At 37.0% G+C, this 27,898-nt stretch overlaps 2 protein-coding genes across 3 annotated transcripts in view; both read left to right on the top strand.

Moving 5' to 3' along the window:
* Positions 1–558: 558 nt before the first annotated feature.
* Positions 559–25,611, top strand: NGLY1 (N-glycanase 1). Of its 2 annotated transcripts, XM_057375708.1 has the most exons (12): positions 559–732; positions 1,766–1,880; positions 3,912–4,154; positions 7,502–7,661; positions 10,120–10,342; positions 11,027–11,148; positions 11,556–11,701; positions 11,883–11,993; positions 17,012–17,176; positions 18,537–18,725; positions 21,301–21,478; positions 22,016–25,610. In XM_057375708.1, exons 1-12 carry the CDS (start codon positions 605–607, stop codon positions 22,189–22,191), a joined length of 1,956 nt encoding a protein of 651 aa, XP_057231691.1. In that variant the 5' UTR covers positions 559–604; the 3' UTR covers positions 22,192–25,610. The 2 variants fall into 2 exon arrangements, with proteins under 2 accessions (XP_057231691.1, XP_057231692.1); XM_057375709.1 differs by lacking the exon at positions 3,912–4,154 and having other exon boundaries at positions 22,016–25,611.
* A 1,674-nt stretch (positions 25,612–27,285) lies between these two features.
* Positions 27,286–27,898, top strand: part of TOP2B (DNA topoisomerase II beta) — a 61,341-nt gene continuing 60,728 nt past the window's right edge. The window contains exon 1 of the mRNA XM_057375703.1: positions 27,286–27,669. The gene's annotated coding sequence lies outside the window, so the exon portion shown is untranslated. The remainder of the gene's footprint in view (positions 27,670–27,898) is intronic.

Genomic DNA, 27,898 nt, shown 5'->3' with positions numbered 1-27,898 from the left:
GAAGCTTGGAAAAAGGGTGTACCATTGACAGTGGGCRCAAAGAATGCAGAATTGGACACAARGACATTTGGCAGAGCTCCTAAGATAAGGAAGAAACTAACAAAGCCAGTTGTGCTGGAATCAGCTCTGACCCGGTGAAAGGTAATTCTGGCAGGGGGAGTTTGCAACCATTGACTCAAGAGAAAAATCGAGCATGTGGACTAATTAGCATAAGAAGAAAGAGGATCATGTAACCAAAAAAAGATAGAACAGTAATTAATAAAAGACCTGTGTAACTTATAGCCAATGAACATYAATGCCTTTGCTTAAATGTATAAACAGTGATTTTGGTAGTGGTCATGCTGGCCTTGTGCACCCCTTTCTGCACAGAAACAAATCAAATCCCTGGGCTCTGCGAGYGGATTGTGTGCGGGGTACGGATTMAACCCGCCCGAGCCCTTTAAGGCCCCCTCATGCGCCGGCGGTGACCGCGGGCGGTGCCTCAGCGCTCGTACCGCGCATGCGCTGCCCGGCTGAGGGCGGTGACCTCGGGGCTCCCATCGCGTGTGCGCAGCGGGCGGCGCGGCGGGGCCGAGCTGAGGGCGCAGGGGAGGGGAGCGGAGCGATGGCGGCCGCCCTGGGGCTCTCGTCCTCGCCGGGCTCGCCCGCCGTCAGCGAGCTGTGCCAGAACAGGCGGGAGATCTTCCTGGAGGCCTCGCGGCTGCTCCTCACCTACGCGGACAACATCCTCCGGTGAGCGGGATCGCCGCGCTCGGTCCGCGGGCGGTGCCGCAGGGTCCCGCCGGCCGCTCCCCGGTTCCGCGCGGCAGCTCGGGTTCTGTTGTGTAATTACCGAAGTTCAGAAGCGCCTCGCGTGTTTTTGCCGTTATTTTAAAATTAAGTAGTGTTCTGGGTTTTTGTTGATTTATTACTGCTTGGTTTGCTTTGGAAGTTTGAGAGTTTGTGTATTAAGGGGGAAATCATGCATGATTCATGATTCTGCAAGTATTCAACCACCTAAAAACAAGTGAATGCATAGCAAATCATTTAACTTGATTTAAACTTGATTTTAATTTCATTTTAACTTCATTTTAACTTCATTTTTTTACTCTGTTTTTCCGTTGTCCTTTGCTTCTGATTTGGCAAAGTTTGTTCTAATAATAAATTATGGCTGAATTTCTGCGAGGTGATTCTGTAGGGTGTGCATACACGGCAGTACGTGTGCCTGACCTTGATGTCTTCCAGCAGCTCGAGGTGTATGAGATGCCCCTCCCTGTCTATATCTGGCTTGTCTACCGCTTGTAGACGCTGCTGTGTGACAGAGAATGGCGAGTCCTGGGCTGACTTCTTTTAGAGAAGGTTTTTAAAATAATTGAAAGAGAAACTGAGAGGCAGCAAGCACAAGGGGACTACAGTGGTTTCATTTTAGCACAGCTTCCATGGTGTGACTAAAGCCATCCAGCCTCAAGCTGCGGGGTTCAATTAGAGTGTGCCAGGTATAGGGGGATCTGAAATTGTCTCTAAGTGTCACTACAGACTAAGCCCTGCTGAGTAGGACTACCAAACATGAATTTGTGGGCATAAGTTGCAAGATAAAATTTAGCACCAGTTAGTAACTCCCAGAGTTTCGTGCAAAAGGACATTAATTAAGTTAAAGTTTTACATAGGTTTCACTTAAGAGATGTAAATTAAATTAAACTTTAAAAAAAATTCTCATAGTGAAGTTACCCAGCTTCTATGTGTTTACTTAATTTGCAAGCATAATCACAACTCTCCATTTCTTCAGGAATCCCTATGAAGAAAAATACAGATTAATTCGGATTGGAAATCCAGCATTTTCCACAAGGCTGTTGCCTGTCAGAGGAGCAGTTGAATGTTTATTTGAGATGGGGTTTCAAGAGGTGAGTATAATTTAGTAATTTCAAGTGTCTTCATCAGTTTACATGGTAAAATTTAAACTGGATTTTTTTTCTGCCTCTCTGGTGCAAGGCAGTAGATTTTAGAGCAGTTGGTATTTTCTTTCAGTGCTTGTTTGCAAGTATCTGCCGCAAGCCAGCCAAGAATTTAGATGTGCCTGCTTCAAAAAAAGGGTGGAGCTAAAGCTAACCTTATTCATGACAAGATTGTTTTTCTACTGCTCAGGCGCACTGCTCATTTACTGAATGGCTSGATATCCATGCTGGCACAAAGGAAATTGTGGGAAGCAGGGTGAAGCTTCTCTTTGTAGCAATCCACTATCAGATGAACATCAGAACTCATATAAGTGAATGTTATGTTAAAACTGCCATATGAAAGGGAAAAGAAAAAAAGCCAGGGTCTTCTTTCTTTTCAGGGTCTACCATTAGTAAGGCCCCATAGTAATTTAGATAAGGAAAGCTGATATGATTAAAATTTAATCTTCCAAAACAAAATCAGAAATGTTTTTYAGCCAATTCATAGTGCTGCTGCTCAAGTACTGGTGTTGTCATGACAGCAGTGAAGGGCAACAGACTGACTGTTCAAGTAGTAGTAGGAGGGTGAGTCCTTCAAAACCCATTTTTAAAAGTTATGACATATTATCCTAAAATAGTATTGAGTTAATCTTGACTCTGTTGCAGTCAGAAAGATGTATTTCAAAGGTTGCTTTGTATTCTGAAGTGGTCCCTGTCCTGGTGGAACTTAAACCGCCAAAGCTTGTTAAACTAGAAGTGCTTTTTTTAATTACTGGAAAGCTGGGCCGAAAACCCAGCTCTTGCTTAGTGGTGCAAAACTCTCGCTCTTGCTTTGCTTTAATTTGTCTATTTGATGCCACACTTCTGTATGGTTATGTACGTTATGTTACTTAGGTCCAGCTGTCATGAGACCTCTGCCTTCTCTTCGAGTTAAGTTAGTTACTGTAATTGTTATAATTAAAAAACATGCTAAAATAAGTGGGAACTGCAGAGGGAGAAATGGTCTATGGATTTATTCACATATTGGTGCTTAGGAGACTTTTWATGGTGTATTTTAGCCAAGAGGTGGGTGGTATAGTTAGAGAAGCATTGAGGCAGGTCTCTCAGAGTGTGTTGSCTCAGTCTTACAGCTATTGTGTCAGTCGAAGCTGGAACTCACAAATTTTTCTTCAGTTGCATAGCTAATACTGTTTCTTCTTTTGTTTCTGCTTGATAATGGGTTGAATAATTCCATTTAGTTTTGTGGTGATTTTAGGTGTTAACGTGAAGTCTGCATCTGCAGTGATATTGTGACCTGAAGTAACTGTAGGTAAACAAATTAGCTTAATAAATAGAAGTGTTGSAGTGGTAGAAACTGAAACTGTTTAAGGATGAATGCTTCAGGATATTCATGTTTTTAGTAACCTGTTTCTTTATGTTGAGTACACAGCTGCTTGATTCTGTCATAACTACTGATCTCTTATTACACTACCAATAATCATGCTACAGTCAAAAATAAAACCCAGAAATCAACCCAGGTACCAGTCTCAATAAGATAAATATTTCCTATCTGAAAACTTAGACCTAAAAGATACCARTATGAAAAAGAATTTCCAGCAGATGCCATTCTAGGGGCTTCTTCCCTCAACATTGGATATATTCCTGTGTTACCTAGGATTTTACTGCTCTGCTGTGAGAACAGAGCATTAACAGTTCATTTCTGGTTTTGCTGCTTTCTCTGCCAAAYCATAACTGCATAGTCCATGAACGGCTCTGCAAAAAAAGTTACTAACAAGAGCATGTTATGAGCCCTCTTTCTCTAGATTTACTATATGTTCTTGCTCTGGTAAGCTTCTGAAGCTGTGAGAGACTTCAAGTTTCTACTGTAAAGAACCTAATCTAAAAAGCTGATTCCTGCCAAGCCTTAGGGTGCTAACTTCCAGTAAACTGTTAGCTGTAGCTACAGATCATTGGCTAACTTAGACCTGCATGAACTGCTGAACCCATTTGTCTCAATTCCAGGGAGAAACTCACCTGGTTTTCCCTAAGGAAGCTTCGATYGAACAACTACGTAAAATCAGAGACTTAATTGCAGGAGAGAGGAGTAGCAGACTGAATGAGTCAAACCAGATCTACAGATCAGGATCCTCTGACACTGTCGGTGGCACTCAGGCAGCTGCACAACGGCCTCCAAGACCTGTTGACTCTGTTCGTCCACCTGCCCGCCAGCAAGCAGAGGCATCACTTGTGCAATCTCTTGAAATGGTAATTATCACTTGAAAACTTCATAGGCTCATTAGTTTTGAATATAAAGATTGAAGAAGAGTTAACTGTTGGGACAATTTGCTCAGAGAAACTGAATAGCCTCCAAATGAGCACATTTTTAAGCTCTGTCTGAGTAAAGCCTAGAGCAACTTGATGTAACCTCATGGGTAATCATGCTTTGAGAAGGTTGGACTAGACCTTTTTCCCCAACGGTTTCTGAAGGTTTTTGAGTGTTTTCTTCAGTGTACATGCAATTTAAGCATGAAATGTGGCATAAATGGAATATTAGCAACAGATTTTGTTGAAGATGTTCATAAATGTTCTGTTCATGAGGGTGAAAAAAGCTGATTTATATTGAAAGGGAGCCACRAGATGGGGAACAAGGGGAGAGATGGGAAGCTAAGACTAGGGTTATATTTGGTAGTTGAAAGCCAGCAAGAGAACAGAAGCCTAGCCATAATGTTTATAATTGTTAGCSTCTTGGTTCATGCATTATGACCTCTATATAACCTGTGAGGATGGCTTTATTTTTTCCCATATGCCTGTGATTAAAGGTAGGAACCTAGACARAYGAGGACAAATTTATAGTTATTCAGRCCAAKTTTCCCTTGTCCAAGARGTTGAGATGAAGTTYCCRATCAAGTTGGAGGCAGAGTGCTTTTGTCTGATGTTAACTGKTGTGATGGGAGAAGACTCAGCACTTCATTCATATATCTTTGAAAAACTGAGTTATGCCTTTTGATAGAAGCTTTTAAGGATGCTTTGGTTTAACTTTCTGAAGAGCTTTTCCTTCTAGAACCAATGTCACTTTGGTCTCAAAGTTGATGTTAAGATGAATCCTTCCAAAAGCTCTCTTATGCATCCTTAAACACAATTTGCATGCTTTAAGTTATATTATTAATATATGGTTGCCAATGAACTATTGCTGTTGCTTTCCAATGCCCTCTCAAATCAGTGAATGAGAAATGGCAAAGCATTGTTTGAAATGATGGCTTTTGGGGATAGAGAGCACTCAGTGATCCATCATCACTCAAAATGTCCTTTGGGAAAGATTAGCGTGGCAGTAGTTGCCTCTAAAACATACTGACTAGTTTTATTTTAATTTTTTTGGTGGTTCCTGGGTTGGTTATTTTGGCCTGTTTCTAGATTTTTACTGTTTCAGCCACTTCTGCAATGGTGGCTGGAAGTGAATATGAAACCTGTAGAATTACTTGCTGCTGCTATACTGCTTAGTACTCAAAGCTTTACAAGTTGGTCTTSATATGAGAACAATGTTGCAGATTTCAAGTTGACACAATGTATTCTGAGGTTAATCCATCCGGTTTGTAGTTACCCTGTCCTGACRTATGCCAGCCATCAGAGTTGCGGAACCACTTCTCTGAAACTATTAATTTTCCATGCTCCCATGCCTGAGTGGTGGCACCAGGCACTATTTTGGTAATGCAATGTTGGCATTCTGTTAGAATGCTGTATTTCAGCTGATCTCTACAGGGAACACCGGATAGGTCTATGTAGTCTGAATTGATTGGAAGGAAGTCTGGCAATGACTTGGCCGTTTTGCTTGCACAGCAGTGGGGGTTCTGTTTTTCAGTGAGTAAGCTGCAGAGTTATAGCTGTATTATTGTTGTATGTGCTGCTGACAGATGTCAGAGCAATTTAGAGTTGTTTCTGTAGTGCAAGCATTTTTTTCTTCCCTGTGTGCTTCACCTTGTCATTCATGGGAGGCCTGGTAAGTGCAGAGAAAAGGGGCTCACTTGAAACATAGAGGAATATTCCTAAATGCACAGTTCTAGGAACCTAGTCCATCATTATTTTGCCTCATTGATTCCTTCTGCATTTCTTCTCATAAAATATTCTTGAKGCTTGGGGAAAGGAGAGCTCTGGCTAGTTGCTWATTYTGGTGGCTGGATTCTGATCCCCTCSTGAATGGCACAGTGATTACAGGAGGAAGGACATATCCAAACTTAGAACTGCAGTGAGGTTCATCACGCTTGTAAGATGTTTGCATAACACTTCAGACAGTGGCTTCTGTGAAACYATTTAAGCACTACTGTAAAACTGATGGTGTTTGCCTGTGACAAAACCTGAGTTTGTCAAAGAATCTGGGTGACTTCTTGCTGTGTTGAACAATATCCGTGAACACCCWTTCAGGAAGCTGATGGAACATGAAGGTCTAAGCCCTTGGCAGTGTCTAATGTCCCTTATTTCTTTCAATTTGCATTRAAGTGAATCTGGACACAGTGGAGTTTATTATGTTAAACTGGTTACCTAGAGCCTGTGAGCTGCGGGAAAAGCAAAACCAGCTCTGTCTTCTTTTAGCACTTACAAAAATTAAGGACTGATTGTGCAGTACTATACAGTATCAAAACAATCTCTTGTAATTTGAGTGCTCCTTTAAAATAAGTTGTCTTCTGAAGAATTCTCACATCTGTGTGTATTATATTACATTTGCTGCCAGCCTCTCAGGAAAGTGTTGCATTTTTGATTGAATTAAGATGGTAGTTAACAATGCTAAAGGCTGAAGCATGATGTGGCAACAGAGAAGAGGTAATTTAGCATGGCTGYAGACTTCCCCCAAAAATATGCCAGACTTTTAGTTTCAAAATCCCATTTTACTTTCTGTATTGTTCCCTTTTAAATGGAAATAAATAGTTTGCTCAGGTAGCAACTTCATTATTGAATTSAGCTGCTTATTTCAGTATTTGTGGGTGTATCTTATTGGGTGCAGCATACCACCAGGTGACACTTCAAGTAACTGAAGAAACCTAGTTCTTGTATCCAGTTGCTACTGAAACAGATTGTTCTGTGTATGCCACTGCGCTGTCTATTCAAATCTCTATCAGAAATCATCTGTGAAAGAAGGAAGTAGACACAGGCAAGCAGCATTCATGAATAAGAAATAATAAGCAGAGTTCATCAATAATAGAGTTCTACAAACCAGTGTTGCTGTGTACAGAAAATGAAAGTGATTACACCTTTTTTTTTATTTTGGGGTAAAAGGTGTCTGAAAGAAAGGTGGGGAGATGAGGTGGGGAAGAGAAATAAGTCAAAAACTTTCCCATCAGATGTCTCTTTAAAAACTGTTTTCTCACTGAGTTAGTACACTTTTTGCTCTGGGCACCATTCAGAATGCTCAGAGATGACAAGACTGCCTTTGCAGTTTGGGTGGTTGGTTATATCTTCAATCTTTGTTGAATTGCAAGCAAACATTTCACCTGGTAAATAAATATATAATGTAAATATGAGCATAGAATTCTGACTGACTTAAATTAAAATAGGAGAGCTTGGTTATTCTGCCTGAAGGTGAAAGTTCATAAATSATCTTGTGACTGAAAATCCTTTTGCAGGCTGCAAATATCTTGAAAACACTTCAAACAAAATTTGAGGATCTTGTATTGATGTATGAGAATCCTTCCATTCAGCAGAAAGCACTAGCTGCAATTCCCCTCCAGGAATTGAAAAGCAAGGCGCAGAAAAAGCTAGCTCAAGCTACAAGACTGGACAAAGGTAATGCGGCCAAGTTCAAGTGTATATGAAAGTGGAAATGTTCTTTCAAACATACTGTGCATTGGGTGTTTTTATTTGGTCATATGTCTGCAGGTTCCAAATGCTGTTTCTAAATTGAAATTGCTTTCTTCCTAATTTACTAGTCTGTTCTCTTATTTTTAGTTTGCTTTTGTCATCCATCTTTTACTGCTTTTATGTAGAAATTTTGGACTCTTAATTTTGAAATTAGTAGAAAACAATGCTGGGGAAACAAATGTTGCACTCCCTGAGTTTCAAGTGAAATAGTTACAGCAAGAGGAGGGGAGCTTCTTGTTCAAATAGCCATTGTTTTGAAATTGTCAGAGCGCAACTTTCCTGTACATACTACAGTTCTTAATTCAGAATAAAATTTTAAAATATTGCTTCTCTTTTTTTTAGAGTGATTTTTGTGAGATTTTGAATGAGACCTTTGCAAGATACAGCCTGATACAAACAAACTATTACYTTCTTTGCTAATGCTTAAATGAATAGGATTATTCACATGCCTTCCTCTTAGAGCTAGATATGAAATGTGGGCATAAATAMTTGTGACATCAGTGTCTAAAATTAWTATTCATAAATGCAAATTTGTTGTGAATGGGTGAAGTTTTTGTCAGTTAAAATGYTACCTCTTAGACTCTGTTCTAATACTACAGTGGACATTGTTTAAAAAGGGGAAGGAAGGGTAGGATAATGTTCCTCTGCTTCTTCCCAAACCAGCAGGCTGATCTAGTCAAAATGGCTTCCAGACCTTAATTTAGATACAAACAAAGGAGAAGGGTTGGAATTCCACTGTATTGGATTGTGACAGTTTGAAAGCATTTTTCAAGCGCTTTATAGAAGCATTTGTTTYGGAATGGGCTGTGTATGAGATGTTTGGGTAATTGACTTTCAGCTTCTTTAGTTTATCTGTCCTGCTGCATTAAAACTGCCACCTGTGGGAATAAATATTTAGTGCTAGGGAACACTTGTTTTTAGGATAGGCCTTGCAACACATAATAAGCATTTTTGGCTCATAAAGACTGTGCTAGAAAGATTACAGTAATTTTATCTGAAGTATAGATTTAATTTTACTATTTCCCTTTGCCATGCTTCATTAGAAATATGAGTTGAACAGTCAAAAATAGTTGTGTATCACAGCCAACTGTTTTCTGTTCAAWTAAATCACATTTGTCATTCTTCCATGTGATGTTTTAATGAAAGATTTGTTTTGCGATTCTAGAGAAGAGTGTTTATATCACAGCAGTCATATTTTCTCAGATGGGTTCTAGTTTGAATGTTGTTATCCAGGAAAAGAGAGGATGGCCTGTGCTTGAAATCTTCTCATTCAGCTTTTAGCAAAAAGTTTAAATATACAAGCGTATCCATTTTGCAAGCAGTAAGCCCTTCTCTGAGTGTTCCAGCAAAAACGTTTTTCACATGCATGAGTAGAAAATGGAAATTTTACTATAATTAGAAGTCAGGTGTTCTTGCTTTGATTAACAGATGATCTCTTCCCATGCACTTCATGGTCTTGGCAATGTGTGTTTAATAGTATTAGTGCTCCTACAGAGTCTTTTGTACCAAAGATGGCTACAGCTTCAGAGCAGGATGTGAATTGTGCTTAAATACGCAAAACACTCACCTTAGTCTTTTTTCACCATCCTAAAAAAGGAGCTAGTGCATAAATTTGGTGCAACTGCCTTCAATTTCCTTTAAGCGGCATTTTTACAAATTTACTTTATATGTTAATATTAATTAGTCAAACCTGTCTGCAATGTGACTAGAATAAAGCTGTAGTGCATAAAAATAACCAGGCAGTAATAYCTATGATTGCAATGTGGCCTAGATGATGAAGTTATTAGGAAGAATTATTTGAATGTTTATGTGTCTGAGAAGGAAGAGTATCTCTCTGGGCATTGGACATGGTATATACGTATGTTCTACAGTAATTAAGCTATGTTTCTACAAAGTCTGCACACCTGGTTGATAGAYGGCTGCCAGTGTCTGGTTCTTTGAGATTTTGAAACCAAAGCGATTGCTATTCCTAGTTTAGTAGCTAAGAATAGAAAAAAAAATATTTAGGAGCAGAAAACTAATTAACTTTCTCATCCAAAGCCCTGGAAGAGCATGAAAGGCATGAGAAACTTCACCAGGCTTAAATGTATATCTGACTTGTTTYTTTGAGCAATTTCTTACTCTCATTCTAGCTGTGGTATTTAGGACTGCAGTTTTTTGTTCTTAAGTTGGAACTTTTTCAGTCTTGACAATTAAGATTTTTTTTGTATGTGTTTAAGTAATATATGAAGCTTTTTAATATTTTAGAAATAGAATATTTAGAAATATTTTAGAAATAGAAATACATATATAGGCCCAGAGATAGTTCAAATGAAAAAGTAATTTAGTTGAACGTGATACTGATTGGCATAGGCACTAACTGTGTATTGTATAAATTTTACAGGTGCACATGTGAATGAAGAGGACTTCYTATTGTTGGAGCTTTTGGACTGGTTTAAAACTTCTTTTTTTCATTGGGTAAATAGTCTTCCTTGCAGCAGGTGTGGTGGGCAGACAGAGTCTAAAAGTGACTACCTGTTGCCTACTAATGATGATCTGAGGTGGGATGCCAGTCGAGTGGAAAACCATTACTGCAACCAGTGTCAGCTCTCCAACAGATTCCCAAGGTGAGCTTACAGAARTTTGCTGTCTTTTTTCTTTCAAGAAACAGCTTTTCACTTGTGCATTTTGTGAAGAGATGAGAATCTATTAGTTCAGAGAATAGAGAAGCTGTTTTAAGTAACATGGTAGAATGATTGATGAACCAGCAATTTCTCTAGAAGGTCAGAGATTTTWAAAAACAATATGTACTTTCTTTATGTGGACTTGTTCTGAATGCTTGTCTGGTTTGGCTGGGATTTTTAATGTTRATTTGATGAAGTACAGCTTCTAAATAAAATATGTTAATATTGGCAGCCATATATAGGTAGGGTTTTGTTATTGCAGGGAACACTTCTGTAGAAAATCACAGTGTAATGCACATCTTTTGCTGAGTCTATAGCAGATATATTTATACTTCTGCTAACTATTAAAAGGACCAGCATACAAAAGTGACATTTTAAGATGTCGAAATCAATCTTGAAAACTTAAGAAACCAGATTCATTTCATTCCTGCTATAAACATATGATGGAGTTGTGTAAGTGGTGGAAGCATTCTGCTCAGATGTGTTTGTACAGCACAGCAATCATTTCAGTTATCATCTGTGGACAGATCGGTACTGAAGTCTGTTCAGATCATCAAAACATGATGTAAAGATTTCTGAAAGGTGAAGTGTATTTTCAGTTTTTCCTGTTTTGTTTTTCTCCTGTAGGTATAACAACCCTGAAAAACTTCTGGAAACCAGACGTGGACGCTGTGGCGAGTGGGCCAACTGTTTTACACTGTGCTGCAGAGCTGTAGGGTTTGAAGCAAGATATGTCTGGGACTATACAGGTATCAGTATTTTGGGAGCATTTAAACAACCCTATGCAAAAGGAAGTTACGTACTTCATGTTTCTCAATTGTATTAACTGTCAGGCAGCACGTGCAGTTATGCAGGTCAGCTAACAAAGACAATATGCATTCAATTTCCAGTCTTGCCTGATGAGGTGAAATACAGATCAGCAAGTAATGTCAGATGACTGACTTCAGAATGGTACAATCTTTAGCTGAATCTGAGGGACTGTGATCTTAAAAAAGAGAAAGCTTTGGTAATGTTTCTAAATGCAGATGAACAGAAAACCTGTTCTTTCACCTGTTCCTTTATTTTATAAATTGGAAAAAGTTACAATATTCTGCAAGATTAGAATAGAGGCTCTGTCTTTATAATTCATTGTTTATTCTTGGCCTTTGTTACATAGATCATGTGTGGACTGAAGTATATTCTTCATCTCAGAAAAGATGGCTTCACTGTGATCCCTGTGAAAATGTCTGTGATAAGCCTCTTCTCTATGAAACTGGYTGGGGAAAGAAGCTCTCCTACATAATTGCATTCTCCAAAGATGAGGTAGGAGTAAYGATGCTAATAATAAACAAACTTGCCCTGAAGCAAGTGTGCAATGTATTCTACCTTGGTGTGATTTCCAGAATTATTGTATAAAAGCATTCTTTGATTAGCTAGCCTCTTTAAATGAAGCAAGGTACATGGCAATTTTTCGTTGCTTTATTTTCTTCCACTTGTGCTCGAGGTTGTTGATGTCACCTGGAGATACAGCTGTAAACATGAAGAAGTACTCTCTAGAAGGACAGCACTCAGCGAAGCAACGCTGCGAGAGACAATTAATGCACTAAATAGAACGGTATGTAGCTTTTCTTCAGTGGCTTTGAGAGTGAAACACAAGTATCTGCAGAATGTGAAGTCCTCAAACAAAGGAATGCATTTGGTAACCTCATAGGAATGTTCATGCACTGTGGATATACAAAATGCTGTTAATTACATATTTTACCCTGAATACATAGGAATCAGTTGAAGTGCTGGATTTATGTGAAATAAGATAATTAATGGTATRTGAGAGGATTATTATAATATCTCTTACATACACAGATGTGTGTGTATATATTGTTTTTCTTGGGGACTTTGGAGCAGACTTGTACTTGCTGGGGGTAAACTGCAAATCCTTAGTGACTATGTGGACTCCTTGAGGGTGGCTSTATGTTTTCTGCATGAGTACTGCTATAACTTGAAAAGAGTAGCATTTACAGTTTTAAGAAATGTAAGTTTAATTTGCTTTCAGTGACTTTTTACAGGCTCTAGGAAGTGAGAGGAATGATTCACAGGCTGATTCCAAGACTTTCAAAAGGCATTGATACCATCAGTAGAGCTTTGACTCAGAGCCACATGTATTTACACTGTGCATGCTTAACATCCCCAAGATACGTGGAGCTTTCTGCACTTCATGTCATAGTTACAGAACCTCTCTGCTAAGCTTTTTCCACTCCCTACTTGGGACACCATGAACTTATTCAATATACTAGGTCCAATATATACTATGGTACCATAAAATTTTGAACCACTTTGAGGTTTCCATTTTGTCCTCCCTTCCATACAAGGGTTAATTCCCATGCATGGAAACTTTAGTTCCAGTGGTAGTATACAGCTGATGGCTTAATAAACAGATTATGCCTTTTTTTGAGGCCTGCTGGCTTGAGAGTTATAGCCRTACACTAAGGCTGTGAAGAATTGAGCTGGACTCATGCTTGAGACCAGGGCTTGAAATAATTCTTACAGTAATGAAAAATTAGAGTCACATAGCAGAGTGGAGCACTGAGAAAGGTAACCAGAGCAGCAAAGCAAAAGGAGGTARAGGATCAGAAATTCAAGTTGAGGAATGCATGCTCTGTCTGCAGGGTTGCAGGAATTTAAGGGTGTCCCCTCCAAGCCCTGAACCCTTGCTGGTTACAAAACTAATCTGAGGGGGCCTTTCTTCTATCCACTGGCCACAGAAACAGATCACCACATTTTTCTCCACAGTTGTCTGTACTAAAAGAACGGTGGAAATGGGGTACTAGGAAGTTGAAAAATTTCCCTGACAGTATTGATGGAATCAGGAAACTGTGACATCCTTGTCATCTCARTGATGTCACTGTAGGATCATGCTCTGTTTCACTTACATAAGTTTAGGAAACTTCASTAAAAAATGTCATTGCCATCTCCAACAGGTGATGCTTCATGTTACCTGACAATGCTTCGTGCTGGTCTCTTTCCTACTGCTTTCCACCTTCTTTACAGTACTGTGCAGCTCTCAAGCTGACATAAGCACTTTTCAGACAGAAAGAACAGGCATTCTGGTCATACTTTTTATATAAAAATTTAAAAACAGTAGAGGGAAGATAGCTATACTTGTGCTTCCAGTACATTCTCTGTATTTCTCTCTTCCTTTCCCTACATGTGGAAAATCCCAGCCCTTTCATCTCTATGCTGCACACTTTCCCCACTGTTTTCCAGTATTATTAAAGCTGTGTTGTGATTCTGTAAGAGCACATTTGTCAGTTTTTTTAATGGTATCTTACTCTGAGGAGCAAGTTACTCTCCCTTTCTACAAAACTGAATAATACTCAAAATGATACTCCTCCCATATTCACGTTTTTTTGTCCAGTAGCTGTTCAGAATGTTTGATTMATTTAATTTATTAATAAATTWAATCCCTGTAAGTATCTGCTCTTGCTCCTTCATTTTTTTGTCTCTTATAATAGGAATTAGATTCCCTCATAGGGGCTTAGAAGCCATCCAATTGCTAAAATAACAGGGTATTTTTCCTAGATTTGTCCTAATTAAAAGGCCTTTCCCGTAAGTTCACACTAAGATGACAATGCAATGGGAATAAGGGGACCTTAAMAAAGCTGGTGTCTGAGATTCTCTGTATTGTATCCAGGCATCACAGAGGGCTAAGGCAGCTCATCCCTGGAACTATCAAGTTGTCCTGTAGCAGGTTTTCATTACTCAGTTCAGCCCCAAGTGTCCACTTCAAGTAGTATTGTTTCCTTCACTGAATCCTACTCATACGAGGACTGATGTAGAGGCCCCCTTCTAACTTGCCCTTTTCCCATCATCTCCTAGAGACTGGCTCCACACTAGAGGAATTACAGTTTTTGTTCTGTTTGATGCACAGCTCCAACTCTGCATCTTTTGAGCTCAAGTCTTCTAAGTTGCAGCTAAAGAGAAGCAGTATACATTAYCACCTGTACTGCAGTGTTAGTGAAAATGGAATCTGAGGGCTTTTATTTCTCTTTTCTGCTAAAGAGCAAAGACTGTGGCCATTGCTTCTCTGAATGTCTGTCTGTTTAGTTGCCAGGCAGAGGCCRCACAATGGTCCAAAGGATGTTGAGTGGCTTGCTGTTAAGTAGTTAACAGACAAGGATAATTTAATCTCTTCGGTACTTATTTTACTTCTCAAAAATACTTCGTTTTATCTGGGTCACACATTCCTAAATGCTTRTGTAGCCTCTGGACTATGCACCATCTGATATTATTCTGTGTACCATAGCACACTTTGACTAAAAAGTTTCTTTACATACTTTGTATGGGCACTGACCTATTGCAGTCCATTGTATATTATCCCTGTGAAAAGTGGGGAGAGGACCCTAAACTTTCCACTGCTTTCATTAGAAATTGGATGGTGGAACAGGGAAGCAAATTGGTTTTTTATTTGCTYCAGGCTCCAGTTTTTTGGTAGTGATTGTGAACAGTTCTACTTATAGCCAGGTCAACTCTTAAAAGGAAAACTAGTAACTTGGGTTGAATTGCAAGCGTTTCATGCTGATTGATRTGAGATGAATCAGTGTTCCTTGTAAAAGGTTTTAAATTCAGTTCCTGCCCTCAAATTATCTGTTGCTCACGCAGCAGTGGGTCTGCTTAAACTATGGGTTATCAGCCTCCTGAAAGCACTGAGTCCTTCAGGAAGCATCAACAGCACAACTCAAATGTGATGCAGAGCTGATTTGAAAGGTGCAGTTCACCATCCTTCTTMTTCCATCACCTTCCTTCTTATTACTTTTGTCTGCCAAAGAGATGTGTGGCCCAAACATGTGTGTAGAGGGTAATACCTTAACCTTAATGTTGGGGGGTTAAAATAACACCAAAAACAACACCAAAAAAAACCCCAAATAGCCCAACCAAAAAAAAAAAAACAAAAGCAGGAAGTTTGAGCCATGGCAGCTGGAGTTTTTGCAATCCATTTCTGATGACAATGTCATTGGTAGGAGATGTAGTTACAGGTCTTCCCAGCACAGGCTGTGTTGTTCTCCACACAGTCTGAGTGTTTTGTATGACAAGCCTGCTGCAAGAGTCTATGCAAGAGTCTGCTGGGTGGCAGGAGATGACAAGAATTAGCATACTTGTGCTCTTTATACTTGAGGAACTTAGTGATTTCTTGTATTGTGCATAAAAGAGATCTGTTTTTTGAAGCCCTTTCATCTTGAAGCACTGCTCTGTAACAGGTTTTTTTTGGCTATTATTACAAAAACTGCGCAGCAAAGGCATCCAGTTCTCAGCACAGTATTGGTGATGGTGATGACCTCTGGCACTGGGTTTCCCCTCCATCAACGTTCTTGAAGGAAATTGTGTATTGGTATTGTTAATTTAGGATAAATCATATCAAAATTCCTCTGARCTAGAGCAAGATCAGTAGTGCTGCATAGGGATATCCAAAATGTCCAGGCAACTGTTACATTCAGGAAGTCCTGGTGTTTCATGGGAAACTGCTGGAATCACTGGTTGTCATCCATCAACACAAGTAGAGGTGTGTTTTCCTCCTTGCTGTGTTAAAACTGGTATTTGGCATCTGGAATTTGTTGAGATGGAGCTGTTTTTCATCATTTCTCTGTGTCTACTTTCCTTTATCCGTATTGTTGTCTAGAACAAATGAAGTCTTCAAATGTTTCTTTTGTGATCTCTAATAGCAAAACTTGCTGGGGTCAGAACYGCTTTTGAAATAATTGAAATGCTTATCAGCCTCAAGTTTTGGGTTCCAGTGGGCTGAATGTGCATGTCTTGGGGAGATCACTACAGCAGAAAAAAAAGATGATGTGTATAATAATTTATATATTCAATGTTGGACTTAATTTTTTAGCCCTATGTGGGTTTATCCATAGTTAAAAAACTGAAAGGCTTCACATCCCAGATTTGTATATTTGACATGAAAATCATGCAGACAAAATACCAACATCTCAATAAAATTTTTAGTTATTTACCAATGAAGTGCTCATAGTTTTATTCATGTAGGCAAAGAAAACTTGTAATTCTTTTATTTTCCACTAATTTTTCTGGAACTAAGTTTTTCTTAGTTTTCTGACATCTGCAAAAATAGAGATGTCATAGTTTGTATATGACAGAACCAGTGAAATAACTCTTTGAAAGGCCAACCAAATATTTTCTTTAGGCTTAATCACAAAACCAAGACTGTTGTCGACCATATCACTTCACCGTAGAGAAGAAAAATTTGACCAAAAATTATGCTTACTTTCTCTTTCCTCCAAATAGTATTGAGAACAGTTATGGTATAGGATACATGTGAATAGCTRTACAAAATGTTATGGAAGTGTTTTATCATCCAAGGAAATGTATTAAAAACAAAGCACAAACATTATTTTAAAAGAATTCCATGTAGTGCCTGCAAGTTCCTAGAGAAAGCACTGCTATTTTGACTGGTTTATATTTGTGTTTGTGATATAAGATTTATGTTTCTAACAGTCGGTCTAGACTTTAAATGTTCATCTGTTTTTCCAATTCTATTTTTCCCTGCTGGTGTCACTCTAGAGCAGAATTACAAATACCATTTTTTCTGCAYGCTTTATTTTTTCGTAAATGTCTTTTTTTCAGAGACAGAAGTCTTTGTCAGAAAATAGAAAAAGAGAGCTCCTGGAAAGGACTATTGTGGAGCTTGTTGAATTTATTTCTCCTAAAACACCTAAACCTGGAGAATATGGTGGAAGGACATCGGGCTCAATGGCTTGGCGAGTAGCCAGAGGTGAAATAGGACCAGAGGTATTGAACTTTTGCAYTGATGATCATGGTAGAGGTAGCTAACTAAGGCTTTTTGATTATGGTCTGTAAAGTAATGACACTTCATGGTAGGTAGCCACATTTAGCTGAAACAAGTAAATCTTGTGAAAACATTAGGTAAAAGTTTGTTATTAATTCAGTAGAGGTCCACAAATAATTTTTGGTCCATTGATTCTAATAATGTGTGGGAATACTTGATAGGAAGTGTAGTTTTGTTCTTAATTTTTTTTTCATTTTAATTAGTTAGTTTGACACAATTAGAAAGTTTAAGTCACTTGAAAACAATTGGAAAAACTGTAAAAAATGTTTGTGTTTATTATTACTAGTTACTTCCAGGTTTTAACTAATAATAGGTTTTGAACAACTATTTTTGTTAATAAATCAATGTTTAATTTACACAATTCTAATTGCTCCCACAATCTCTTAAATAATAAGCTTGATTGATTTTCACATCAATCTTTTGCTGTTTCTGAAAGCAAGGCTTGATTTTTATTTATTTTATTCTAAGATACGGTTTCCCAGAACCATAGTCATATTTGGTTTGAGTCAGGATGCAAAGGTGTAACCTCAATTTTGCAGCAATCCCATCATATGGAATGTCTGACTATCCTAAATAGGGACAATTAAGTGCAATTAATGAGTTTCTTAGGGATGTCTAAGTTTGAGAAACTAATATTATAATTAGATAATAGAAACTAATATTATAATTGTTATGAGAAACTAACTTTATTGCAGTTCTCTGTATTTTGGAAGACTTAATTTTTCTTCTGCTGAAACCCATAAGAACAATGACTTTAAAAAAAAAACAAAACTAATACCGTGAAGTTACAAAGTTTGTACTTTAAGTTTTACAACTTAATCAACTTTTAAAGTTGATTTGTAAACTGGCATACAAAGCACCTGAATATGGTAGTCACGGAATATTTGCTATTCAAAATAACCATATACTTATTCATTGTATGAGAAATGTACTTAACATATAAACTTTTTTTCTGAAATTCTTAATTTCTTACTTGAATTATTTAATTTTATATTAGTTCGTTAAAAAATTACTTGTAAAAGTCATTATATGAAAATTTTTAAAATAATTTTAAAATTTTAAAAAATTTAAAATACTGCTTCCCTCTGGAAAAGGTGCAGATCTGCTGTAGGAAACTGGTTTAAAACTTGTTTTCTGCAGAAATGCTTTTGTCCATGGCCTCCCTTAAAAAGGACTTTTTTTTTTTTCACTTGGCAGCAAAACTGAATTGCAAAACTATAACATACTGTTTRAAAGCAGCATTGCCTTGGGGGCATTTAGGAATTGGAGAATGAAAGTGCTTGTATTTTTTTACTTTTTCAGAAAAGAAAAGAAGTAGTTTTTATTCCCTCTGAAAAGGAGAAGTCATCTAAACTGTTCCATCTCGTCTACAATGTAATAGATGATAGTTATACACGGATTTCCAATAACAATGAAAAAATAAGTGGCTGGGAAGCAGGTGTTTGGAAGGCAGAGTCTGTTTGGAGAAAGGTTGAAACAGATTGGAAAATGGTAAGAATAGCAATTATTCAAAGCCTATAATGTACAGTAAAAGTATGGTAACTCCAATAAAACCGAAAACCCTTGCCAGTGTTTGGAATCAAAACCTSTCTTGGTGCCCATGGAATTCAGCTGATGTTAGTAAATTCTATTGTTAAGATTCAGTGAGATTGCCAGATGATACAAGAAATTGGAAATAAATTTAACTTGYCTTTCAGAAAGGATGATCAAATCCTCTGCAGGTAGGTAAAATTCTTGCCAGAGCACCAAATTAAAAAACAAGTTGCTTCTTAGGCCTTTGGGAAAATGCTGTTTTATTGAAAAGCAGTATTTCTCACAAAATAAAAAAAAATACTTGTTATTTTTGAGATTATCTTTATAGTGTATCATATCTCTTTGATACACAACCAAAGGAAGAAATTGTCATCCCAAATAATACAGTTCCATCTGCAAGAAGACAAAAACCTRTCAGTTATCCAGCTTGTTGTATACCCTTCCCAGTATCCTTCCCAAGTATCAAGACACTGAGCAACACAAGAGTCATATGCTCTAAATCTAAGAAGATAACTGATACCTGTGAAATGGGAAGGGGTCATGTACTAGYAAACAGCTTTTCCCACAGCAGCAAACAACTATGAAACTGAACATTCTTGTCAGGGACTAAAGCATGTTACTGCTTTTTTCCTCTGCCATTGTACTAGTCTGAAGGGTCTCTTACCAAATGTCTCCTGACTTCCCACTGATGAAAATGGAGCTAAGTATGTAAATGCCTTTTGAGATTTTCCCTGCTGGTGTACACATAACTGATTTGCAAAATGCAGTAGGGGAGTAACTTGAGGAGGATATGCTGCATGAAAGAGAAAGAATAAGGAAAGAAATGGGAGAACAGTATAAAAGATGTCACAACAGGGTAGACTAATAATAAAAGAGAAGTAACAAAAACTCAGAGTAAGGGACGAGTGCTCTCTGCTTCCCATAGCACATTATGTTTTCAATTCTGCAATGATTAGTTATCCTCACTTTTGCAAAAAACATATTCTCCCTGCACTGAAACTAAACTACAATTCTGCTGAGCTAATCAGATAAAACAGAGTCAGACTGATCTATAAGACTAGGCAAAAAGACTTCACMCTTGCATTCAATAGCACCTCAAAARGATGAGATGATGGCCTTGAGAATWAGGAGCTATGGCTRCAGGTCTCTCTCAGGCTTGTGGGTAAGGCAAGCTAGTTCTGCAGGAATTGCATCCTGCAGAAAATGTGTAAGAGTCTTAAGAATTTAAAATTACTTTTCATAGGGGGTTGTTTGTGTTATGTGAGACAGCAGCAGAGGGAAAGATTGTTTGGGGTTTGCCTGTTCTTTTTGTACCTCCTCTAGTAGCTCTGCAAAATGCAGCTTTGGAGTTTGATTCAGCAGCTGTCCAAGAACTTAAAAGCCAAAAGAACCTCTACAGAAATACTTCGTTAACATTTATTATGTGATGAGTGGAAAGGCATTTAAATCTAAAAGCCACAAAAAATATATTTGTAAGTATTAGACTAGGAGTAACAGAAAATAACCACTGGGGTTCATGGTACACTGCGAAGAAATCACAAATTCAATCAGATTAACCAGAGATAACCTGGTTAGCCAGGACTCAAACAGACAGACCACAGTAGGTGATAATAATAGTGTAAGAACCTATGGATCTGAAATGCATGGTTTTGTGAAAAAAGGTTTGTTTTCCAAAAGAATTGGTCCAGTGGAAGAGGATTTGAATGAGTTGGTTTGTTGGTTAGGTTTTTTCTCTGAATTCAGACATTTTTCAAATAATACTGGAAACAAAACAACCAAGTTTGAAAGTTAGAGGACAGTGAAAAATACAAAAGGAAACTTCTTTTCTGATGGATATTATAATGAAAGATGAAACAGACTAATGTTTGTGGCTTTTCTAGTGTTCAAAACTGTGTTTAGTTCATTTCAACCAAATRGTATTTAATGGGTTGTTTTGGCTTCCTTGCTCAAATACAGCAGTTCAGTAGTATTTGATCAAGGGAAGGCTCTTGATAGAACCAGCTAAAATACTTTAAAAAATCTGTGGAGGTCAGCACTTCATGAGCATTAAGATTACATTCACATGAAAATAGCTTAAATCATTACATAGGTGATCTTCAGTGTAACACCTCACACCTTTGGGGGTTTTGGGCTTCAACATGAAAATGGTAACACTAAAGTTCTCTTTTATAGTCTACCAATGACATTTCTATATTAGGGTGGGATCTTTTGTAAAACTCCTGAATTCTTCTTTAAAAAATAATAAGCCTAGGTGATTTTGTGGCTTGAACTTCATTATGGATGTTGAAGTAGTTTAGTGTTCCCTAGTACGGGGCTATGAGCAATTACCTAACTGTGGAATACACTTAGGGATTAAGAAAGAGATTTTTCTATATAAAATTGTACTTTGCACAGTTTCAAAAGTTCAGGTGCTTGACAAAGAATGAAAGTGTGTTATCTTAAGATTTTTATGACCTTGTTAATAGGATTAATTTGATGTGTGTGTTGGTCATCTCAGTTTTTGACTTGCTGGTTATGTCTTCTTTCCATGTAGGTTTACTTAGCCCGAAAAGAAGGGTCATCCTCTGCTTCCATCAGCTGGAAGTTTGAGTGCAAGTCAGTTGGTTTAAAAATAGATAACATTTCAGTTAGRACTAGCAGTCAAACCTTTCAGAGTGGAAGAATACAGTGGAAACTTTGCTCTCCTACAGCAGAAATTGCTCTGATAGGAGGTAAGTGTGGAATTTAAATAATGAATTATATTGTGCAGCAGAGGTGTAACTGGAAATAATTAGTGCATATAGAGAGACTACTGTGCAAACACTAAAAACAAAATACAAATATTCTTCTCTTTTCCAAGAGCGTTTCTTAGCAAGGTTAAGAAAATACTGTTCATTTAATTAGAACTGGTAGAAAACTCATTTTTATTAATATACACCGCCCTACCTGCAACAGGACAAGCAAGACTACAGAGTGAATACCAGATCCTTGTGTTTAACTAGGAAGAATAGGTGCTTCTGTGTCTGGTGGCATCAATGAGTGGGTCTTCTGAATGTGAACATTAAAAGAAAAATATCTAAAACTTTGCAGCTGGGTTTTTTTTTTGTTTGTTTGTTTTTTTCCTGCCACTAAGTGGACAAATGGGTCTRAGGAGTTGCAACTGAGATCCTTAAACATCCATTAAAACTTAGCCTTTTTAACATGCATTCTTGTATTATATACTGTTTGGAGCTATGGCTTACTGAATTATTTATCTTTTCTTTCAATAGATAAAAATCTTTGCTCCTATTCAGATTTTTCTGGAGCGACGGAAGTTATGTTGGAAGCAGTTCTAAATGGAGGGGATGGTGAAGCTGCATGGCAACACACACAGCTGTTTAGAGAGAGCTTAACAGGATGTGGAGAAAATTGCTTGGAGATAATTATAAAACTCAGTGACCTCTGAGAATCAGAACTGCAGAAATGTACTTTGGATTCCTTGAAGACATTATACCATGGGTATATAACATGAAGATTTGGTTGGCAATTCCTCTTCTTCCTGCTGGCAGCTTATTTCCTGTTTCACTGCTTCCATTAAACCAACCTGAAACTGCACGTGTATTGAATAGGTAAACATCACAATGAAAATCTCTTTGCTATAAAAACAARCACCAAAATTAAGGGATTGAACCATAAAGTACCCTTTTCTTAAACTTTACAATGAAAAGGAAACAATTTTTGGGAAGCAAAACATGATCATAGAAGCACAAAGCAATTGTAATTGATTTTAATTTGGAGTTTGGGGATTGGCTTGCTGGTTTGGGGGCGGGGGGCGTGTAATCTACTAGGAAAATCAGTTTGAATTCTATTTCTCAATTACAACAGATGCTTGTGATGTTTTTAAAATATTTTAAAGAATRTTAGAAGATTTAGACATTTTAAAAGAAACTGATTTTGTGTAATATCCAGAAGTGCWGAAATGAAGTTAATTTCAGGATTGCTTCAAAATGTCCTTGTTAGATATCTAAGTAGTAAACATGTGTTTAACAYCTAGAACTATTTGGAAGCATGACAGTTGCTGGAAATAACCTAATTTTGAAAGAAGTATTCATTACTTACCTAAAATTGTCATGGCCTATAAGATGAAATTGAGGCTTAGAACTGAGTAAGAACATMATATTTTTTCTATGAAAAAATAGGTTATTCATTATAAATACTTTTTAATGATACTCAGATTTGCTTAAAAAATCTTTTAAAAGGTAGGCATGTAGGTTGAAATCCTTTAAAGCTTTTGTCTTGGCTTGCTTTAAATACTATTCCCAAATTTGATTGTAAAAGTTTATGCGTTTTTTCTGTTCATTAATGCAGTGTTCAAATTTATTTTCAGTCAATATAATAAAAAATACTATCCAGAAGATGTCAGTTGTTGCAGTGGTATGAATAAAGCATGGAGTGAATGTTCAGATTAGATAGTCTTTATCAGAATGCAAGGAAAGCTATGCCTGGGTTATACAAGAAATTTTCTATTATAGAACGAAAATGCAAAATTCAAACTATGGTTTTATTTTAAAATAAGTGAGAATTAAGGATTATGTTCTCCAGATGAGTGTTTTTAAAGTTTTTTTCCTTTTTCTGACCTTTCCAACCTCTGTATTGATTTGAAGTGTTYGTCAAAAATAATTTATGTTGAAATAAATGTTTGCTGACCTTTCAGCAAATCTAAGCAAATATAAAGCTATTCAGATTTTATTAGAAAACTGCATATGCACAGTGAACACAGGAATCTTAAAAAATAGTAGATTATGGGAGCTCAGGAGTGACAAAACTATGTGTGATGGATTATATACTTCAGAATGTAAATGGACAGGTTATGAGGGGGATTAGAAGAGTCTCCCTCCCTTAATACAGAGCAACACAGTGACAGGGTACTGTATGGGAGGGTGTTAATCAATGCTTGACTAATGCAAAGTGAATTTGCCAGTTTCCATTTAAAACTACTTCTGTATTTGGTTTCAGCTATTATTTTTCTGAGATTTTCTGGGATTTTGAGTGGGAACCCAACAAAAAAGTATTTCAGGCTAATATATGTACTACAGTGGAATTAGAAAAGAAAAAAGAAGACCGGTGCCACCAATCAACAGGAATGTTTTCACTTAACATCTTGATAGCTAAAAAAGTTACTGCTTTAAGACAGAAATTGTTTTTGCAGTGTATTAGAGGACCTTGAGGAATTGCAAAATTCCTTGACTACATCTGATAATTGGAAAGCAGAAGGCAAAATGAATTTAAAAGTAATAAGATAAAATTATTTTTCTCATAATTTTGGACAGAATCTCTGGGGAAAGAGTAATAGCTGCCGATAACTTGAAACAGTAAAATAACTGAAGTCCATTATTAAAATGTTTGAATTAATTAAAAAGATGGAAAAATGTCTTGCCAGTCTAATTAATCAAGAAGTACTTCTGTGTTTATAAGATCACATGCAATTAATAGAAGTGCTTATTTTAGGAAATAGTTAATAAGAAGAACACTCAGGCTGAATAGAGCTAATATGAAAAAATYTAATGGAACTCCTTCAGTTGTCTTTTGGAGTACCTTATAAGCAGTGMACACTTTGAATCTCTTCATACATAAGACGTAACCTGTTCTAAAGGCACTAATTTTCTCTACTGATCTCCATTTCTGCTCAACTCTTGAAACATTTTATTTATTTTTTTAAACCAGAGGAATTCCTCATCCACAGTTGTTTAATATTAACTTACAGTAATATTCTGAATTCGCAATATTACTATTCACAATTATTTGTAATTGTTTCTGTGCTGCAATCTGCTCTRAAAGTTTGGTTTTTAAGTTATGCTTGTAATGGTACAATACTGGATGAGTGGTAGATGTTGATCAGGGCACATGTGGATAGAAGTCAGTGCTTATTCAACTCATTAGAAGTTYGAGAAGGTGGGGATGAAATGGGGAAATTAAAAACATTCTTGCCTAGGAATGTATGGCTTGATACAGATAAAATCGGCAAAATTTTCTAGAATAGCTTAGTCCTGTACATTTTAAAGAACAACTGCCTGTCCAGTGTGYCGTGTGTGGGTGCCTTCCAAGGCTGCACTGAGGTGTAACAACGAAATCTTTTCCATTAAAGTTTACATAAATACTATCCTATCCAGTTAATGCTTGCAAACTAATTTTGGGGTGCATGGTTTCCAACAGAACTGTGTGGGAGCCTGTGCACAGAATTCGTCCCTTCAAACAAGTACTTGTTGTACTGTTGTCTGGCTAGAGTTGATCATCCAGCTGTTGATTTCTTCATATCCTGTTTTGACACTTAATACTTAGGAATTTCCTGCACCCCAGGAAGTTGCTGGAAAGATGTATCTTTAAAATACATGGCAGTGTATTTGGCTTTCTACACTTCTAGGCAGTGTAGAAAGCAAGCACAGTTACAAAGCACAGATATGCAGGAATCAAGRAAACTTCAGTGTGAATGATAATGTACTTCCATTGACAAGTAGTGAAAATCGCATCTGATCTTGTATCATCTTAACTCATATGCTATCCTTGGAAGATTTTTCACATATAGTGGCTTGCACTTAAGATATAATCCTTATTATGTGCAATATCAGGGAATATTGAACACTAAAAATAAAGTGTGTTTGTCTCCATAGTGCACTGGAATGAAAACAGATGGTAGGCAGCACATATGGCTGCCAGAAGCTGGGAACACCCATTTRCAGAGTTCTTGCAGCTCAAAACAAAACAAGCCAAAACAAAGGAACTCCAAATGGGGCGCATATTGTTCTAGGCAGATATCAGGATATCTGTCCTCTTCTCCACACCCACACTCCTCATCTCTTTACTTTTCGTTGCTCAAGCTAGAAATGGAAGAATACTACTAGTGGAGAATTGAATGGACTTCTTTAGTATTTGTCAAAACTTAGAATTTCTTAAGTATGGGCATTATTTAACATAAATCTMTAATTTCCATTGTAGAATCAAACCTTGGGGTTTGGACAAAATTTAAAGTTTTGTCAGTGTTGTCCAAGCAATTCAACAACATAAAAAATGTGTCAGTATCAAAGGGACTTCTGTATCTCTGCCTCATGTCATATGAAAAATCAAGATGGAATTTGCATACAGATACCTTCCTTAAACAGAGTTGCTGGAATAGACCTAAGTTCTTTCTATACTTCGAATATTTTTTTTAAATTTATTGTCAGTAGTTCAGCTTATTTTGCAAGCAATGCTTTATGCCTTGTACTGTGGCTTTTCTAAACAGTAATCAGTGATGTAAAGTATATTATGTGTACCTATATGATCCTGGTCATGCAGTGTTGTCAACATGAGCAGAAGGRAGCAGTAATAGCACTAATACCAGGGACAGTTTTGTTTTCTTTGTGATAATCTTGAATATTTAATCCAGGCAGAGGGACAGTAGAGTAAGAAAAAAAAAATTTTAGTAGGTTGAAACAAGCCTCTGGGTTTCCTAAAATTATTAATTTCAGGAGCAGAATTTTGAGACTTCCCATTCTATGTTGTGGCACTTAGGAATGACCAAGTAACAAGCCAAGGTCAATTATTATTTTAGGTGTACAGATATTATGACAAGTGTAAGGGCTTGAATGTGACTGTAAAAAAGTGAACAGTGGTTTTTTTCCATTGTTAAGATTTTTTGTTCTTATTCTTGGGCTTGGGGTGTTTCTTTATTAGGCTATTCATTTCATTTATTATTGGTCTGCTTCAGTTTCTGCAGCTCTATCTTTGCTACACATTTTCATCTATCTTAAAATACATTTTAATTTGCTCTAATTTATGTACATGTTTGCAGCTGTATGGTAGATACACTATGAACCAAAAAAAAAGTTGATTTCTTTATCTGGTAAAAGGAGATAAAAGAGGTAGATTAAAAATATTCAAACTCAGCAGAAAAAAAAGCAATAGTAATTAAAATTGATGATACCCAGAAACCAACAAAATTAGGACTTAATAAAATTTGATGGCAAAAGAAAATGTAATAGACTACATAAACTAGTGCTGGCAGAAGTAGTTTCTACTAAGTGACCCTGGTTTTGAGAAATTTTATGTGTTCATTTATATTTAGGTCCCTGAAAGCTTTCAGTAGAAGAAAATTTCTCGGAATAATGAAGAGCTTTTTTTGAATATCCATCTAAGATTTAAAGAATGTCTGAGTTTAAATGTTTTTTTTTTTATTTTTACTTGTTCAATCTATAAAAAATAATTTTTAAATTTAGAGCAGGATCCTACTGCTTGTTATAGAGAATTCCTTTCTTTGCTTCAGTGAATAATCTGGATCTTTGATTTTTGAAAAAGTGTTGTTTAGTGGATTATGGTAACAAAGAGCTTTAGGTCCATATTACCTGTAAGGATGTAAGATTTCAGTATGGCATTTAGTACCTGCTTAGACTGAGTCTTCTGTTAGAGGTCTTATAAACTGGGGGAAAAGATGGTTTCACTATGCATTTTAATTATTTATTTATTTTATTTATTTTAATTATTTAATTATTAATTATAATTGTGTGTATGTCCTGTTAATTTGATCCTTTTATTATATAATGCTCTGTGTTATTTCATATCCCTGGAACTTCAGTAATATAGCGTCCTTGAAGTCCCAGGGGAACATATTTTCCCCACCAACAATTGTAAACTAGCAGTTCRTCTGTCACAATCAAGAGGAAATGCTGGACTTACTTTAAATAAGCAGTTTGGATAACAATATACAGACTCCCTTGTGAAACAGTCATAAGGAAACCAGCTGACGTRAGAGAATGAAGACATCCAAGAGCACTGTTTAGCAAACTCGTACTAAAATAGGTGGAGCAGTTGGTCTTAGAGCAAATGGAAACAGCAGCGAAATACAGGATGGAAGGAGAGAGCCTCGCTTCTCGCCTCTGCATTATTCCCATTGTGATGAGAAGAAYGGAAGGTAATGGAATATATGTGTGTCCATGCTTGCGTTATATCAGGAGTCAAAACATAGTTAAGCTGCAGCAGCTTTTACTTTTAGCCAAAGTGCCAGGGAAATGTATGGTATATTAAAAAGCAATGTTACCACTGGCAAAAAAGGTGTAAAATTTTATTGGCCAAAAGGGAATGCCTGCTTGTGGACTGCATTAAGGATTGTGGAGCTGTTATGGTTTGGTTTAGTAAGAAGC

Source organism: Malurus melanocephalus, unplaced genomic scaffold, assembly GCF_030028575.1.
Source record: "Malurus melanocephalus ecotype Western Australia unplaced genomic scaffold, MMel_1.1 scaffold_256, whole genome shotgun sequence".
Classification (NCBI taxonomy): Eukaryota; Metazoa; Chordata; class Aves; order Passeriformes; family Maluridae; genus Malurus; species Malurus melanocephalus.
Note: the sequence above shows the minus strand (reverse complement) of the source record. Positions and strands in the feature narration are given on the sequence as shown.